This window comes from Pleurodeles waltl, chromosome 5 (assembly GCF_031143425.1).
Source record: "Pleurodeles waltl isolate 20211129_DDA chromosome 5, aPleWal1.hap1.20221129, whole genome shotgun sequence".
NCBI classification, from domain to species: Eukaryota; Metazoa; Chordata; class Amphibia; order Caudata; family Salamandridae; genus Pleurodeles; species Pleurodeles waltl.
The window spans coordinates 87,976,488-87,996,452 of NC_090444.1; the positions used below are offsets into that span (position 1 = coordinate 87,976,488).

General features: G+C 45.4%; 1 protein-coding gene across 4 annotated transcripts in view; it reads right to left on the minus strand.

The window, feature by feature from the left end:
* Positions 1–19,965, minus strand: part of SLC5A6 (solute carrier family 5 member 6) — a 177,662-nt gene that overhangs the window by 48,961 nt on the left and 108,736 nt on the right. For all 4 annotated transcript variants that reach the window (XM_069233662.1, XM_069233664.1, XM_069233663.1 and 1 more), the window contains exons 6-7: positions 8,820–8,974; positions 8,394–8,534 (exon numbers count right to left, since the gene is read on the minus strand). In XM_069233662.1, coding sequence (XP_069089763.1) covers positions 8,394–8,534; positions 8,820–8,974 — 296 coding nt within the window. The remainder of the gene's footprint in view (positions 1–8,393; positions 8,535–8,819; positions 8,975–19,965) is intronic.

Here is a 19,965-nt window from a genome sequence, read left to right on the forward strand (position 1 = left end):
AGCTGTAGTGTAAATACATCTTCAAAAATACATTTATTCTAGAAATGTAATAAAAAATACCTTCTCAAATTTTATTTACACTTCCAAAAGAGAGTAAAACAATGCAGGGCAGTGTAGCCCATAGGTTGCCATTATACAGGATGTAAATAGCGCTTGGCCTTTAATAAAGTAAAGTTTTCCTGTATCCCATCATGCACAGCAAAATGCAGTTGCCTCAGTTCTTTTTGAAGGCTTGCAACCTGACATGAAGGAACAAAAACATTCGTTGGAGTACCAACATCAATATTATTATGGCAACTTTTCCTATGTCAACTCCACCGGGGAGGAGGGAGGGTTGCTTATGACCATCATGGAAATACCCCTACGAGAGAACTGGAGTTACAGGTAAGAAACCATTCCTTCTCTCGTAGGGGATTTCCATGTATAGTCATAAGCACTGAATAGACTAGCAAGCCCATCCCCATAACCGCGGTGGAGTAGACCGAATAATACTGAAAAACATGAATCATGCAAATAGATTCTTTTGCGAGGCCTGTCCAACCTGCGCATCTGCCCTAGCATCTGTATCAAGGCAGTAATGCTGTGTAAAGGTATGAACCGATTTCCAAGTGCCCGCCTTGCATATCTCTGCCAAAGGGATATTTCTCATTAAGGCCGCAGTAGCTGCCTTCCCTCTAGTAGAGTGGGCTTTTGGCCTGCCACCAAGAGATTTATTCGCTAACTGATAACACAGCACTATACATGAAACAATCCATCTGGATAAAGATTGTTGTCGAAGTGCCCAATCCTGTTCTAACTGGGCCATAGTTAACAAAGAGCTGCTGTGATTTACGCAAGCATTTTGTCCTGTCCAAGTAAAACTTCAAAACCCTCTTTACGTCCAGAGAATGCAGGGTTCTCTCGGCAGGGGTAGTTGGATTTTGAAAGAAAGTTGGTAATGAAATGGTTTGATTCACATGAAAGTCTGAAACGACTTTTGGTAAAAATTTTGAATGCGTCCTCATCACTACTTTCGCAGAATGAAAGTCCGTGTAGGGTTCTGAAGCGCAAAGGGCCTGGATTTCACTGACCCTACGCGCTGATGTGATTGCAACCAGAAAAGCAGTTTTCCATGTAAGATGTTGAAGTGATGCTTTATGTATTGGCTCAAACGGAGGCAGCATCAGACGCGAGAGGACAATATTCAGTTCCCATGGAGGAGATGGTCTCCTAATGGGAGGGAAGACCTTTAAGCCCTCCAGGAAGTCTTTAATAATTGGAATCCTAAAGAAGGAGGGTTGAGAGGGTCTCTTTCTATATGCCGTTAAAGCCGCCAGGTGCACTTTTATTGATTACAATTGTAATCCAGATTTTGCCAAACTTAACAAGTATGGCAGGATAACTTCCTCTCCGCAGGATATTGGGTCAACGTGAACCTTTTCCATTTGCATGCATAAGCCGACCATGTGGAAGGGCGCTTTGCTTCCCTTAGGATTTCCATGCAGTCCTGAGGTAGGTTCAAGTGTCCATATTGCACTAACTCAGGAGCCATGCTGCCAAACTCAACGATGAGAGGTTGGGATGAGATATCTGCCCTCGGAACTTCGTGAGAAGGTCCGGGCGATGAGGCAGTCTGATGTGTGGCTTGAGTGACCAGTGAAGGAGGTCTGGAAACCACCATTGGCGTGGCCATTCTGGGGCAATTAGAATCATCTTGGAGTGAGCATTGGATACCTTCTGGAGGGCTGCTGGTATCAGGGGAAGCGGTGGAAAGGCGTAAAGAAATGCTCCTGACCAGCTTATCCACAGGGCATTCCCCAGCGTCCCTGGATGGTAATATCTGGAGGCGAAGTTTTGGCATTTTTTTTTTCTGGGGTTGCGAATAGGTCTATAGAGGGGGTACCCCACAGTGCGAAAATGGAACGGACGACGTCGTCGTGTAATACCCATTCGTGGCTCTTGTCCATTACACGGCTGAGAGCATCCGCCTGAACATTCTGCATGCCCGGAAGGTGAGTTGCCACTAACGACAGGTTCCTGGCTAGAAGCCAATGCCAGATTGTCTGAGCCTCTCTCGATAATATCCTGGACCTGGTGCCTCTTTGTTTGTTTACGTAATACATGGTGGCCACGTTGTCCGTCTGGAGGAGGAGAGTTTCTGCCTTCAGAGAAGGTAGGAAGGCCTTGAGCGCAAGGTGGACTGAGCGAAGCTCCAATAGGTTGATATGATACAGACTCTCTCTGTGACCACTTTCCTTGGACTCGAAGATGACCCATATGCGCTCCCCATCCGAGCAGCGATGAGTCTGTTACGATGGTTTGAGCTGGAGTCTCACCAAGAGACTGTTGGGTGAACACCACCACTTGAGGGATTGCAAGGCGTGGGGGGGAAAGAAGGACTCTGCTCTCCCAATCGTCCATCAGTTGGCACCATTGATCCTCCAGGCACTCCTGTAAGGGTCTCATATGGAGGCGAGCATTGGGAACGAGGTGGATACAAGACGCCATCGAGCCCAGCAGAGAGGATATTGCCCTTGCAGTGGTCTGTGGTGTTCTCTCGAGCTGCTGGCATTTTTGGAGAATCGATAACCGTTGTTCCTCCAAAGGAAACACCTTTCCTTGATTGGTATCTATAATGGCCCCTAAGTAATGCAGCCTCTGAACAGGCGTTGCTGTAGACTTGAGAAGATTGACTTGAAGACCCAGGCTCTGAAGCAGCTGCTGAGCCCAGTTGAAACGTTGTTGAGCCTCTAGATAGGTGGAGGCCTTTATGAGCCAATCGTCTAGAAAGGGGTAGACGAATATTCGATGCTTCCTCAAATCGGCAGCCACCACCGCCATGCATTTGGAAAAAGTCCTCGGTGCTGATTTGAGGCCGAAGGGTAGAACCGCAAATTGGTAATTACTTTTGCCGACGGTGAACCTTAGATATTTTTGATGTTTCTCGATCACCGGAATGTGAAATAAGCGTCGCGAAGGTCTATCGCGCAGAGCCGGTCGCCCTGACAAAGTTGAGGGTAAATCTGGTGCAAGGATAGCATCCTGAATTTTTCTCTGCGAATCCACTTGTTTGCTATCCTTAGGTCTAGAATGGGACGAAACTCTTGTTTGTCCTTCTTTGGTACCAGAAAATACCTCAAATAAATCCCCTTTCCGCGTTGGTTGATTGGGACGGTCTCTATTGCTCTTTTTTGTAATAGGGTTGCTACTTCTAACTGAAGAGCTTCGAGGTGGTGGCTGACTGGTTTGGGTGGAACAGATGGAGCAGGACTGATGAATCTGAGAGCGTAACCATTCAGCACAATATTCAATACCCAGGCGTCTGAAGTGATGCGTAGCCACTCGTCCAGATGATTTGAGATACTTCCCCCTACCAGAGTGGATAACAGAGGAGGGGGAAGCGAAGATTCAGGGCTTAGACACAGGAGCCTGGCGAGTTGTCTGGGTTTGCGGCGTGGAACGACCCCTTGTCGACTTTCGCTGTGTGGAGAAGGTCCTTTGATGCGGTTGTTGCTGCTGGGGTCGTGAAGCCATACACTGTGGTGTCTGATACCTGTGAGTGAACAGCCTTCGTTGGTAGGGACGGAATACTTTTCGTTGTTCCCTTGGGCGTTCGATGCCTACCGCTTTTAAAGTGTCTAGCTCAGATTTCATTCTCGACATCTCGTCATGAGAGCCAAACAAGGTGGAGCCTGAGAATGGTAAATTTTGAATTCTCTGCTGTGCCTCTGGTTTGAGAGATGTCAAGCGCAACCAAGCGTGTCGTCTTAAAGCTACTCCATGAGCGTAGTTATGTGCTGACAGCACTGAAGAGTCAGCAGCAGCACTTATCACCTGGTTGGAGACCATGGCACCTTCACCCACGACCTCCAAGAAATCTTCTCTTTTGTCTTTTGGTAGATGCTCCGCAAACTGTAGCATAGAGTACCAAAGAGCACGATCATATCTACCTAATAAAGCAGTAGCACTGGCTGCTTTCATTGTGATGGCTACGGTAGAGCATACTTTACGGCCTGCGGCATCGATCTTTCTGCTCTCCTTGTCCGGAGGAAGACGGAGATGTAGAGTGTAATTTATTTGCTGCTACTATAACCACCGAGTCCGGCACTGGATCCGACCTTAGGAATAGAGGGTCTTGCTCCGGTGGGAGATACTTTTTTATAAGCCTGGAAGGTGCAGTCTTTGTTGTGGCCGGTGTCAGAAAAATATCCATTGCCGGTTCAAGAAGACCCGGGACCAGTGGAAGTAAAGGTCTTGAGGATGTTCTCTGGTGTAAAGTCTTGAAAATCACAGAGGTCGATGGGGCGTGTACCGCCAGCGGGCTATTTAGTTTGGTAGCCCTGCGTACTAGGACCTCTTGGAAGGTGTTCACGTCATCTATGGGGGACACTCTCGGGGACGGTGAGTCCGACAGGGTTGGAGAGTAATACCGTGTGGAAGAAGAAGAATGTCTATGACGTGAATGTGAAGATCTTTGAAGTGACTCATGTCGATGGTGCCGAGAGGAAGAAGAGCGTCTAGAGGAATGCCTGGAATGTCTTGTGGATTCCGCTGGAGTCACCGGAACAGACTCTGAAGGAGGAGCCGGAAGAGGAGCTGTAGGTACCACAGGTGTCTGCGGCAACAGTGACTGCTGAGGAGACGGTTGAGGAGAAGTTGGAAGAAGAATGAGCGAGGCAGAGGATTCCGAAGTGGTATAAACCCTTCTAGGCCTCTGGCTGTCTCCTCAACGTCGACACTCCTCAACGTCGAAGTACGGTAACGGCAGGTGCCTCTTGGCGTTGATTCCCCTTGTCGCTGAGATCCTCTCAACGGTGACCTTCCTCGACGTCGGTGGGATGACGGCGAGCACTCTCTCTCGACGCCGATCGTCCTCGTCGCGTCGACGGCGACCCGGACCAAGACCTCCTTGACGGCGAGCGTCCACGCCGTCTCGCCGGCGAAACGGCTGTCGACGTCGAGCGATGCCTCTTTCTCGACGGTGAGCCGGTCCTCGGCGGCGAACATGTTGGCGCCGTTCCCGGTCTCGACGTCGATGCCCTCGACGTCGTCGGAGACCTATGTCTTTTATGAGCAGGTCTGGCAGATGTTCCTGAGGAAACAGGGAGAGCCCTGGTAGAAGACTGACCTTCTCCTCGCTCTGTGGCAGATTGACCACGTCTTCTCCTGTCTTCTCTTGCCTGAAGTCGAATTTTCTCCCTATTGCGAAGAGTTCTTCTGGAGAAAGTTCTACAGATGTCACAGGAGTCAGGTTTGTGGCTAGATGGAAGGCAAATTATACAGACCTGGTGTGGGTCTGTTTTAGCCTTTTTTCTGCCACAAGAAGGACATTTATCAAAAAGTGAAGGTATTCTAAAGATAGAAAAACCTTACATTTCTGTCAGAACTTGACAGAAAAGGCCAGCAAATGTTCACTCAATATTAAAGATGTCGAGTGAAATTGAAATTCAAAAGGTTTTAATTGAATTTTCTGTCAAAAAAGCTTTGTGAGGTAGAGCTCAATGCTTCAGGGTCCTGTCAGAAGGAGCCGGAAAAAAGAACTGAGGCAACTGCCTTTTGCTGTGCATGATGGGACACAGGAAGACTTTACTTTCTTAAAGGCACAGCTCTATTTACATCCTGTATAAAGGCAGCCTATGGGCTACACTGCCCTGCATTGTTTTACTCTCTTTTGGAAGTGTAAATAAAGTTTGAGAAGGTATTTTTTATTACATTTCTAGAATAAATGTATTTTTGAAGATGTATTTACACTACAGCTGTCGTTCTTTCCAACAATTTGGTCTGTGTAGCTCTTCACATAGGCTGCACAGTGTTATTCTTAAGTGGTTTGACAGGCCTTTTTTAAAAGGGCTGGTATCTGCATTTAAGAATATATTTCAGATCAGTGCTCCGGGGTCCCCGCAGGCGCGCAGAACTATTCAGTGCTTATGACTATACATGGAAATCCCCTACGAGAGAAATATATTTTCAGCCTGGCATGTCCTCCACTGAAGCCCAAGACCAGAGGTTATCAAACAAGTTTAGGAGAGGCCAGCTTTGGTATTAAACGAGATGGGGTCAATCTAAATGAGATAAACAAGTGCAGCCCAGGTTTGGAACATTACTGGTGTAAAAGTTTGAACTGACCTCTTTTACAGCGGGGCCTTTGGCAGAAAGGAGAGATGTTGTAAACTGTAGGTGTAGGGAATTACACCCCATATCTGCCGAGTGCTGCAGCTGTTGGTGTGTCTGTGAAAAGCGTTGGATGGGGCTTGGAACAGGCCTACATCTGCTGCCTGTTATTTGTTTGAGAGGCTACTATAGCATCTGAAGCAGGGTGAAAGTTGTGTAGGGCCTCATAACTCTTGAACTCAGACTGGAAAACAGCTACAAGTCTGTGAAGAAAAGGGTAACCAGACCCCACAAACTTGCATGGTCCAGTGTTTGAGAAGGGATCAACTGCTGAAATGTGAGAGGGAATGTGCCCCACCACGAACAAGAACTGTGTGTTTTGTTTTACGAAAGATTCAATGTCACCTGATCTCCCAGTTGGCTCAATGGAATCAATTAAGAGCACCCAAGAAGTAGACCAGTTGCAACTGGTCTGACACTGGAGTTGGTGAAGATTTGTTTCTGGAACTCGAAAGTGAGTGACAAAGCTGTAAACTCACTGTGAACTATTATCCAAAAAGGGGACTCTCCAGAGAAAGATGAGGACTTTGGAGTCAGCCCCAGTGACTGGTATGGGAGCAGAGAAGGAGAGGAGGGGGTATTGTCTGTTGTCTTAGGCAGACTCCGAGAGATTCTGTCTGCCGGGGAGACTCAAGCTCGAGACATCACTACAGGAACTTTGCAAAATTTGAAAGCTGTGAACTATGCTTTACTGCACAAAATTATGGATTCCCATTCAGCTCCTCCAGCTTGACGGAATGCTAGAGGCAGTTGTGTTGGGGAGCTGGAGGGAGAAGAAACCTCTAGTGGCCACTTGTGAGTACTGAGTAGGAACTTTCATCAGCTGCCCATGTAGAATACACCTGTCTCTTTAAGAAGCTATTACTTTCTAATGAATGATCCAACTTTTGTTGTTTTGGCCACACTTTAATCACTAAATTAGTCCAGGTGCTTTACTAAATGGTTTCTTGGTGCAAGCATTGTGCTGGGACTGTTATGCCTTAATGCACATTCTTTGAAGCGACCTTGAATCTTGGCCCTGCACTACTAAGGGTAGACTTGAATGTCTTAGACAAAAGTATTTGCCTAAACAGGAACTATTTTTGCCCGATGGTGGCAGAATTTGCAGCCTGGATTCCAAATCGACTATTGCTATACAGGAATGAGCCATAGGGGCACAATTGTGACAATCATTGGAGTAAAAATATATGAATGCAGTGCAGTTCTGGGCAGAAGAAACACAAATAAAAGGGCAGCGAGGGAGGATATCAACATCCCTAGAAGAAACCATCTTCCCTTAACTGTGAGACATAAGAACTGGCTGCTAATGGAGAACAAGGCTAACTTTCGGACACTTACATTGCGGTAAAGATGGTACATGGCAGGATGCCGGGAGACCTGAAACAAAGGCTAAATGTCTATCAACCACCCCAATACCTCAAATCCGGGAGAAGACGTCTAAAGGCTCTTCAACTTACTGGAAGTACTAGAGCAGGAGTAAGATTACTGCTAAAGTATTGACTGATCAAGCAGGTAACCTTTGGAATTCCCTGCCTGAACAGCTATAACAGGTTACTATAATTTATGCAGGAGTAGTACAACACGCCATTTCTGAAGACTGACTATATATGTAATATCAGGCATTGCACCCTTGGGGGCATTAAATGAAAAAAACGTAAAGAGAATCTGAGATCAGTTGTGGTGCAGTGAATCCACAGCACAGTAATGAGATATAAACATTAAACAAGCTCTGGCAAAGCCAATAGATCTGGCACAGGCCATCAGCTTTTTTTCCTCTGGCAATTACTGTTTTATTCTCTCATGGTTTTTGCAAAGCTTTATTGTTGGGAAAGCTGTCTGGGCCTCATAAAGAAAAAAGAAAAAAAAAGGAAAAACATTGACGATACGCAAAGATATTATTTGGTCTCAAAAAAGCACACATTGCCATAGGAGTCCCTGGCACTAAAGGAAACAACTTTGTGCTTGGGTGTGTTCCTTGTGGCTCAAAGGCCCTTTAAGTAAGTATATTATACATATAATTTTAGTAAAATCAAGACGTCTTGACTAATGCTAGGCCCCAAAACTGAGAGCATTCCCTTGCACAAGACATTCACAACCAAAAGAACCAAGAAAAATGGGGGCAGCAATGTAGACAAGCAAAATATCCCTAAACTTATGCAAGTAACTGACGCACAATCACTCTTGCTAAATTAAGGCAAAATACTAGCAAATAACTGAGATTAGGGAGTGTTTCCAAAACTTACATGATGGCTTCCTTTTCCGTTTTGGAGCTGAGGTATCGCTGGACCTGAGCTTGATTTACCCCATACAGGGACAACATCATGAAGACGCCACCAATAGCAAGAGCCCAGAAGGAATGACGTTCAAATGGATCTGGGTTCAAGCTGTCCAAAGAAAGTAAAGGCAACAATTAGGACTATGTTTCTGTTACTCTGTAATTCACATATGCTGAGAGGATATGGCTAACTTAGCAATTGTAAGACTTGCAACTGTTTAAGAGTAATGGTTTAAAACAATTAAACCAAGGAGCAATGTTTCCTGCTTTAGTGACACATGAGTGTCTGGGTGACCATATGGGTACATTTGGAAATTGAACAGTTTGTCGATCCCGCTCAGACAAAAAAAATAAAAAGAATCAGTGCCAACCACACTCCGTGACCAATACTTACTTTATACCTGCGATCTTTCCACTTTCTGTAGCGATTCGCCAGACCTCGCCCATCCCACCGACCTTAATGGTCCCAACGATGATGACAGCCAGCTGTCCTGCGAACATTATGAAGGTTTGGAAGACATCGGTCCATATAACAGCTTTCAGTCCACCCTGGAGCGAGGGAAGAGGAGAGAAGAGGTACGAAAAATCATGAGAGGCATTGTCGAACGGTAGAGACTTCAAAACTCCTAACAACAGGCCCCCAAGCAACACCATGAGTCAGATCCTCACACACAGTCACCACTGGTGGTCAGGTACTTTGAATGCTCAAGATTAAAGGTTCTCAGTCAAAGCACTTTACATTACTCATGAATACCTTATAATTATTTGAACACGAACTCAGAAGTCAATATATGTTTAAGTGTATACCTGAATGCTTTTTTTTTTTTATTATTTTTTTATTTTTAAAGCGGGAACACTCTTGCAAAGATTTGAGAAAACAGAGAGCTCCTGGGTTGTGTGCTTGCTGAAGATATCTGTGCTTAAAATGTCAAAACTCAGGATCACACAGCAAAGACAAGCAGGAAGAAGAACAGGGGACAAGAGCTTGAATTACAGACTGGCTGTAAAACACAAATTTCTTTGCAAGAGAGGGAAACGAAGAATACATCGCCATAGTGATGGAGACATAGTTGAGCAGCTTTTTCTATAGGAAAACTATTTATTACTTAAGGAAAAACAATGAACAGAAAACATGTCGCTGCATTTTCCATACTCACTTACATAGACTGCCCGCAAAACTGTCTGGGTTCTGCTGACCTGCCTCAAGGCGGAGCTCATGAGAACACTAAGGGCCTCTGCATTTAATCTGTTTACCACTGAACACTTCTTAGCACACTGCAAACCTTGCTCCACTTCTCTCTCTCCCTTCCTCGTTTTCCAAAGGCCACACTGCTACATTCTGGTCCACGAGGTCCTTTCCTTCCTTAAGCCCTGATGAGAGCACGTCTTGGAGGTGGTACCAGTTTGATGCGTTGTTCCTGTGCCTTACAGATTCACTGGGGCATGGACACCCAACGTCCCGTCTTCCTCAGTCATTGTACCGCATCTCACTTGGTTCATGGTTCTTACACCTTCTGACGTCAGCAGTCTTTTCCTCTCCCATTCCAGTACAGCCTTGGCTTCCTAGGCACAGCAGTGATTTCCTGCACCTCATTATTGACACTCTGCTCTACACCCTTTATATGGCTGCGTGAGCGGCGCGTGGGATAGGCGCCCAACCACACGCGACGCACAGCCTTCAGGTGCCTGCAAGAGTTGAGGTGCAGGGCCTCGCGCCCCATGTAAGGAAATGCCTCCTTGGCATGGTTGCCCCCTGACTTTTTGCCTTTGCTGATGCTATGTTTACAATTGAAAGTGTGCTGAGGCCTGCTAACCAGGCCCCAGCACCAGTGTTCTTTCCCTAACCTGTACTTTTGTATCCACAATTGGCAGACCCTGGCATCCAGATAAGTCCCTTGTAACTGGTACTTCTAGTACCAAGGGCCCTGATGCCAAGGAAGGTCTCTAAGGGCTGCAGCATGTCTTATGCCACCCTGGAGACCTCTCACTCAGCACAGACACACTGCTTGCCAGCTTGTGTGTGCTAGTGAGGACAAAACGAGTAAGTCGACATGGCACTCCCCTCAGGGTGCCATGCCAGCCTCTCACTGCCTATGCAGTATAGGTAAGACACCCCTCTAGCAGGCCTTACAGCCCTAAGGCAGGGTGCACTATACCATAGGTGAGGGTACCAGTGCATGAGCATGGTACCCCTACAGTGTCTAAACAAAACCTTAGACATTGTAAGTGCAGGGTAGCCATAAGAGCATATGGTCTGGGAGTCTGTCAAACACGAACTCCACAGCACCATAATGGCTACACTGAAAACTGGGAAGTTTGGTATCAAACTTCTCAGCACAATAAATGCACACTGATGCCAGTGTACATTTTATTGAGAAATACACCACAGAGGGCACCTTAGAGGTGCCCCCTGAAACTTAACCGACTATCTGTGTAGGCTGACTAGTTTTAGCAGCCTGCCACAAACCGAGACATGTTGCTGGCCCCATGGGGAGAGTGCCTTTGTCACTCTGAGGCCAGTAACAAAGCCTGCACTGGGTGGAGATGCTAACACCTCTCCCAGGCAGGAATTGTCACACCTGGCGGTGAGCCTCAAAGGCTCACCTCCTTTGTGCAAACCCAGCAGGACACTCCAGCTAGTGGAGTTGCCCGCCCCCTCCGGCCAGGCCCCACTTTTGGCGGCAAGGCCGGAGAAAATAATGAGAAAAACAAGGAGGAGTCACTGGCCAGTCAGGACAGCCCCTAAGGTGTCCTGAGCTGAAGTGACTCTAACTTTTAGAAATCCTCCATCTTGCAGATGGAGGATTCCCCCAATAGGGTTAGGATTGTGACCCCCTCCCCTTGGGAGGAGGCACAAAGAGGGTGTACCCACCCTCAGGGCTAGTAGCCATTGGCTACTAACCCCCCAGACCTAAACACGCCCTTAAATTTAGTATTTAAGGGCTACCCTGAACCCTAGAAAATTAGATTCCTGTAACTACAAGAAGAAGGACTGCCCAGCTGAAAACCCCTGCAGCGGAAGACCAGAAGACGACAACTGCCTTGGCTCCAGAAACTCACCGGCCTGTCTCCTGCCTTCCAAAGATCCTGCTCCAGCGACGCCTTCCAAAGGGACCAGCGACCTCGACATCCTCTGAGGACTGCCCCTGCTTCGAAAAGACAAGAAACTCCCGAGGACAGCGGACCTGCTCCAAGAAAAGCTGCAACTTTGTTTCCAGCAGCTTTAAAGAACCCTGCAAGCTCCCCGCAAGAAGCGTGAGACTTGCAACACTGCACCCGGCGACCCCGACTCGGCTGGTGGAGATCCGACACCTCAGGAGGGACCCCAGGACTACTCGGATACTGTGAGTACCAAAACCTGTCCCCCCTGAGCCCCCACAGCGCCGCCTGCAGAGGGAATCCCGAGGCTTCCCCTGACCGCGACTCTTTGAACCCAAAGTCCCGACGCCTGGGAGAGACCCTGCACCCGCAGCCCCCAGGACCTGAAGGACCGGACTTTCACTGGAGAAGTGACCCCCAGGAGTCCCTCTCCCTTACCCAAGTGGAGGTTTCCCCGAGGAATCCCCCCCTTGCCTGCCTGCAGCGCTGAAGAGATCCCGAGATCTCTCATAGACTAACATTGAAAACCCGACGCTTGTTTCTACACTGCACCCGGCCGCCCCCGCGCTGCTGAGGGTGAAATTTCTGTGTGGACTTGTGTCCCCCCCGGTGCCCTACAAAACCCCCCTGGTCTGCCCTCCGAAGACGCGGGTACTTACCTGCAAGCAGACCGGAACCGGGGCACCCCCTTCTCTCCATTCTAGCCTATGCGTTTTGGGCACCACTTTGAACTCTGCACCTGACCGGCCCTGAGCTGCTGGTGTGGTGACTTTGGGGTTGCCCTGAACCCCCAACGGTGGGCTACCTTGGACCAAGAACTAAGCCCTGTAAGTGTCTTACTTACCTGGTTAACCTAACAAATACTTACCTCCCCTAGGAACTGTGAAAATTGCACTAAGTGTCCACTTTTAAAACAGCTATTTGTCAATAACTTGAAAAGTATACATGCAATTTTGATGATTTGAAGTTCCTAAAGTACTTACCTGCAATACCTTTCGAATGAGATATTACATGTAGAATTTGAACCTGTGGTTCTTAAAATAAACTAAGAAAACATATTTTTCTATATAAAAACCTATTGGCTGGATTTGTCTCTGAGTGTGTGTACCTCATTTATTGTCTATGTGTATGTACAACAAATGCTTAACACTACTCCTTGGATAAGCCTACTGCTCGACCACACTACCACAAAATAGAGCATTAGTATTATCTATTTTTACCACTATTTTACCTCTAAGGGGAACCCTTGGACTCTGTGCATGCTATTCCTTACTTTGAAATAGCACATACAGAGCCAACTTCCTACACCCCATACTACTAATTACCTCCCATATTACATCACTCACGGCATGTTATATGACATCACTGATAACTTCACCGCAAAAGCTGAAACAGCATCATTGATGCGCATGGCAGGTGTGCAAGTTATAGCACAGGAGTTATAGCTGCAGCAGTAGTACAACTCCTCTTCCATCTAGAAGCATGGATTGACTCATTACAGTAAAGATTCCCCACGTGTTTTAATTTGTGTCTAACCTATTTATACTTATTTCTAACTTTGTATCATGTTACAACACAGTGTAAGTTATTTCCACAATCCAAATTATATAATTTCTCTTTCATAACTGGGTAACTCAATGCCCTTTATCCAATATCCACACCATTCTTACACATTTGCACTATTTAAGAAATTTCACATTCTATTTAGGCTTTAACTCATGCCTGTGCAGCCCTATAACAATGCAATTCTCCACAGTCTTTTGAAGGAGACTCAGCCCTTCCTATTTAAATGTTGTCCTAGAGGTTCTCTGCATTGATCTCTTTTCTGGCTAAGGCTGAAGGGGTTATCTGAGGGGCTCTAAATCAAAGGAACTCCTTCTAAAACTGAGAGGCTGATGCCACTTAGGGACACCATTACTATGCCTTATAATGCAGTCCATGGGTAGCCATCTGTGACCAGGTTCCTTTTGGTGGAAGCAGTACACCATTTTGATATGCTATAGCTCCAACCAGTGGTGAGGTCTATTAGCCCCACCATGTATATTAAGTTTAGTGATCCGGGGCAGAAGAGGCTCACTCAAGCCTAAAATATGTTCCTACTGTAGAACATTATATGCATAGGTTATGCAGTAATATACATGAATGGTGCCAACAGTGTAGATGAAACACTAGGTAAAAGCTATTGTTATAAATACCCTTATTGCTATTACTGCAATCGCCATTGTGATTACTGTTACCCTCGGATGATTGCAAATCTCTTTTTACATGAAGCATGGAGAGCAATACAGAGGAGGACTACTGCCTACCGAGCAACAAGAACAGGTACAAACATGGATTCCCAACAGAGCAAGCCACTGGCTATTGTACCTGTCTGGTGTCAGATAGTCGCCTGCCCCACAGTAAGCAGTACGGAGTCAGGTAAGGCCTGTCTTTCCCAACTCTGCACTAACCTGACTGCCTGGAATTTCAAACTTTTAATATGAGCAGACACTGTCCTGCAGTGGACTGGGGCCTATCTGCCAAGTATGACAAACACAAGCGTACGGCCCATTCCAGCTTGTAGAAGGCCCTTGATCACACCGACCTACACTGACACTGCTGAGGAATGGAGCTGTGAACTAGGTTTGCCTTCATGCTCGCTTGATCCAGATCACTTGATGAGGTCCCGAGAAGTTCTAGTGTGTATGGTCTCACATACCAAATGTCCCTGCAGATAAGACTACAGTTGCCCTATTTTAATTCACAGATTCATGTCTCTGGACTAGGTTACTGCCCTGGAGATGGCAAATCCCCAATTTTTAAAGAACCAGAAACCATAACCCTCAACCAGGGTAGAAGTCTATCTTGCTCAATTCCAGGACAACTGACAAAGAACTCAGACAATTGGTTGCACTGGGTTAGAATCAGGTTTTACCATCTTAAAGATAGAGCTATCTGTATTTGGTGCTTTCATTATATTTCTGGTGTTTGTTAAAGGCTAACAAACGCAAACATGGTTTAAAGAGTCACTTCGTTTAGGGAGAGGGACTGTGATCCCCATGTACTCTTAAAACATTTTCAAACAGCACATGTGAACTTCTTGGGGGGTTTTTTTGTTTTAGATTTTGTGCAATATGCACTTTTGTCTTAACTTTAACTTTTGCAAGAAATGTCATTGCTTTCTATAGATGTTTGGGTCTTAAAATGGTTGAGACCTAAATATTTTTTGACTTCTGCACATGTTCATTCACTGTTGGGACGGGAATGTCTCCTGCATGGCAAACGGACATGCGCCCATATGCTGAGTAGCCTGGTGGCAAGTGAGTATGGTATCGTTTTTATTAAAAACTATATTCGAAGGAAACACTAAGGAAAGGAAGAGAAGGGTAGTGCAGTAACAGTATGACTTGTGAGCAATCAAGGTAATGCATATGACATAATATTCAAGTAGTCTTCCAAACACATACCCTAGAATCTCTATTCAAGCAGCAGGGCAGCACGAAAGAGCAACAGGCAGAGTGTCAGACACTCTTACAGCATCCAGCTCTTCTTCCTGGCAGAATGTCCTCAGTCCAGAAGTGCTCTAACTTTGAGGTGTAAGAGGTCTGGTACTTGTACCCATTTCTGTCTTTGAAGTAGGCAAACTTCAAAGAGAAGTATTTGTAGTGCACAAAACCCTGCTTTCCCTGTTGTGGCCCCAGAAACACTCCAGAGGGTTGGAGACTGCTCTGTGTAAGGACAGGCACAACCCTAGTCAGGTGCAAGTGTCAGCTCCTCCCACCACTCTAGCCCAGGAAGACCCATCAGGATATGCAGGGCACACCTCAGCTCCCTTTGTGTGACTATCTAGAGAGAATTCACAAACAGCCCAACTGTCATCCTGACCCAGACGTGTATTCCACAGACAGGAAGAGGCACAGAAAGTGGGCAAGAAAATACCCATTTTCTAAAAGTGGCATTTTCAAAATTACAATTCAAAAAACAACTTCACCAAAAGATGTATTTTCAAATTGTGAGTTCACAGACCCCAGACTTCATATGTCTATCTGCTCCCAAAGGGAAATTACACATACAATATATTTCAAGGCAATCCCCACGTTACCCTTTGGGAGAGACATGTCTTGCAATAGTGAAATACTACTAAATGTGTTTTTTACAATCAGGACACCGGTACATGTCCTAAATTTTAAATACATTGCACCCTGCCCATGGGGCTGCCTTGGTCCTACCTCAGGGGTGACTGAGTTCTAGGCCTGAAACTGTCTGACCCAGAGCCTAGCTCAGAGTGCTAAGGGGTAAACCAAAAAAAAAAAAAATGTTACTTTTCTTCAGTAACACTTTTTCTGGTGGATTTTGTTATCCAACCTCCAGATTCCTCACATTCAGAATATTACCAAACACCAGAATGGAGCTGGAATAAAAACTTCTATCAACGTTCACAAGTGCTAGTAGGTGGCCCCATATGGCTCCGGAAGTGACAAACAGCAGACACACATAAGCGCCACCCCTTTGCACTGAAGTCAGTTTCTGTTTTTTCTTCCTACATCTGTGCTCTCAGAGGCAGCGTTGTCAGAGACAGTGTGCTGATCCCTAACTTGGTACCTTTTCACACAGTAAAAAGGTGAATCCCCAAAACAAGGAGATAGGAGTGCAGTGGGGAATCTGCACTTAGTCTGAGTATCCACCAGAAAGAGGGTTACTGAAGATAAGCAACTTGTCCTTCTGAACATCTAGTTATGCCTGCATATTCCTTACCTTAAAATAGATACCATAGCACAACCTTCCAAAGGTGAAGGGTGTGGGGGCAACTCAGACCAAGACGTTCTGCAGGACAACACAGATGAGGTGCCCCTCACACCAGACCTGGCCTTCAAGGCAGTAGGGTTCCGCAAACATATTCACTAACATCCAAGATGCAACTTGGCTAGAACAGGCACCCCTCACACCAAGACAGTCATAGCTGTTTTGGTGCTGGTGGAATACACCCCCAAACCCTAAGGAGGCTCTTTCCTGGTCAGCTGATTTGAATGCAGAAGACTATCCATGTAGACAATGCCCTCTTTTAAACAGTCATCCCTTTCTCTGCCCCTAAGTAACCCAAAAAGAGCTGATGATCCACACAATGTTCCACTGTGCAGTCGATGAAAAGCTCACTTGACCTTACCGGCTCTCAGACCTCGCTCTGTCAATAAAAGTTGTGCAAGGATGACTTTGCTGGATTTATTGCATATACTGAGGTACTCCTTCCTTACAAAAATCTCCTTCAAGACTCTTATGGTGCTAGTTGTTAATCGCCGCCATGAAAACCGCTTCCGTCCAGAATAGGAAATGCAAACTGTTGGGCCTCTGGTAGCATATTAAAAAGGACCAATAAAGCCCAGACACATCTTTACTAATGATGCACCAGGAACCTCAATGTGCTGTATACTCATACCTATATCTACCTTTAGCCTTTTTATATCCTCTTTACATAGAGTGCAATTAGCCACCCTTCTAGATCCTTCTGCCTCCGTAACTGGCCACCAAAATCTATATTCAAGTCCTTTTTATCATAGTTTGTCCCATGTGACCTTAGTGTGCCAAGGCAATCTATTTATTCCTTACACAATGTGGAGGCGCAAACCTACTTTCCCTCACCAAAAGTCGGTTGCTACATTCTTCCCCCAACTCTCACAAAATCCTGTAGCATGGCCCAACACTGGTAACAAGTTGTCTCTGTGTGCTCAGCCTCAAATCATCTTTATTACTTTTTTCATTATTCCATGGTTTTTCATTTAAAACCCACTCGGTCTTGATAACCATCATACAACCATCCACGAGCATCACTGGTACATGCTACCACTTCTTCTGGCCCAAACTCAGTAACAGTTTCACTCCCATCGGGTAAGCAGTCTGCTAAACAGTTCCTCCATCCTGGAATACATTGCACTGTAAAGGTAAAGATTTGATGCCTGGTGGTAAATCAAGCTAAACGTTTGTCTGTGCCTCCAGGTCTTTATGCCTTTGTGAAAGAACTGCCTCAATTCCTGAAGCACTAGCATCCACCATTATTACAGATGGTATATTTATGTCAAGTGGTGTGACCATACCTGCTAATGCTATGTGAGTTTTGATTGATTCAAATGCTTGTTTATGAGCTTCTTGCCACGAAAATCACACATCATTTCTCAGCAACAATGCTCACTTTTTTCAGCAAAATTCACCATGAATTTCGAATAATATTCTATTAGACACAAAATTTCTCAATTGATCTTTATCACAGTGAGCACTTGCATTCACAATAGCACTAATGAGCTCAGCTTTAGGTTTGACTCCATCCGTTGATGTGGTATATGAAAGATTGTCTACTTCTTGCAGAAACTTAAACTTCTCTTTACTCAGCGTCACCCCTGTTTCAGCCATTTTCAATAACACTGCACCAAAAAGTACATTATGCTGATCCACAGGACTTCAAGGGACTAATATTGTCTTGGAAGAAAACAACATTATGCACATCCTTCATAATTCCATTCAATAAACGCTGGAACAGACTCGAAGCAGACACTAAGCCAAAAGGTCGCCTAGGAACCTGAAAAATGCCTTCTAGTGTCATAAATGCTCAGTGCCTTGGAGTCTGCACGCACCTGAAACCGGATGAGCTCTTTTTAGATCTAGCTTAGAAAAATACCCCATACCCTTCAACATCAGTACCATTTTGTTAATACTGGGAAGAGGGAAATAGTCAAGATGTTTTGGTTCAGATATCTCAAATCCACAGAAAACAAAAAGTCCTTAGTGGCCTTCATAGCCAGAAACATAGGAAAAAGCCTCCACCAGCTCATTTACGCGATCTCTTACCATCTCGTGAAGCAAAAGTTTGATGTCCTGAACAACTAGAATTGGAATCTTTCTAACTTTGTGCTAAATGGGAACTCGATTCTTCTTTAGTACTATTTAGAATAATACTCTCCACCAGGCTTCTCAGATAAGTATCTTGTGGGCTACTGGTAGCTCTCCAGGTACCTTTAAGCAGCTCTCCTGTGTGCAACCCAGACTACTAAACTAGAAGGTTGTACTCGTTTAAACTTTTATACATATACCAAAATTTAGAGTGTACATTTGAGAAAAACAAAAGTTTTATTTTCAGAACTCGTTAGCTTGATATGCGGAGAAAAATGTCTGAATTTATAAAATATATTTAAAGCTGATATTTTAGTAATAAATTATGTGGCATGTAGAAGACGTTTTACAATCGGTGTTACCTTGATGGCAGAGGCATGGCAGCTATGGCTGGTATGTGTTACCCATGTAGAGACATCCCACACTGACAAAGCCTTTTATACGTTACTGCTGGCAACCATGTCTGATGTACTGAGGTGAGTTCTGTTTGCATACGGTGGCCACTAATGTAATCTTGTGTGATGTGGCCACTATTACAACACTAATAACATTCGTAGATCTAGCGCTTCTTACAGAAACAGTTGGAGACCTCTGCCCTACACAACCGTACCCAATTGATCTTGAAACAACCTTTTAAAAGTTCATAAGACCTTAAATTCCTGAATCAGGTGCCACCATTATATGTTTGACCGTTTACCAGCCTTAGGATATTTTCCCCGTTTTGGCTTTTTTGGTCGTTGAGTGGTGGAACCTTATTCCGTTCCCTCTCCCCCTTGTTTCTAATATTGACCTAGAGCCTCCACACCAATTAAATCAGTTGTTTGGAGACTTTAGAGACAACTTTAACTGTCCTTTTTCTCCAGCTTTTCTTTTGAGGGTAGACTTCAATGTAGCTCTACGGGTTCTACTCGGCACAGATTTTCAATTTGAGAAGATCTACGGTAAAGTGCCCCCGTGTGGGGCCCGTTAGGCATTGCAGCGCTGGCCTAACGAGGAGTTGCCCTATGATGAAGCATGACACCCACTGGGTGTGTGAGGGCTCTTACTCCTGACAAAAGAAGTGCCTCTTCTTGAACCTGTGCGTGTTTCTACAGGAACAGTGTACTCTATTTATATGACTTAGTATCTAGGGAGGCCTTACACTGGACCTTATAATCTTACTGTCCTTCTCTTTTTTGCCACCATTATATGATCAGGAGTCTTGGGATTTATGATTATGTTTAAATCGTAATGACGTGCTCACCCCAGTCTCACATATCCAGACAGTGATCTATCTATTCTTTGCCTTTGACTGCCCGATTACCAAATATGATCTCTACCCACATATACCTGTAATGTCAATGTTAGCTCCATGATGACCCTTCGGGGTAATGCATTTGAGAAGTGGTTGAACTCCTGGCCATGTTCCTCTAAATAATTCCTAGGGCACGACTATGTGCAAGAAGCCCAAGTCCACCATAGAAGTTATCTCTTTTCCTCTTACTTGAAGGAAAACTGCTTTGGGTCTGTTCACACGGAGGTGGCGGTTTTCGGAGTTCCTCATGTCTGGATTCATGCGTACCATTTTCCAGTTTGTCCCCATC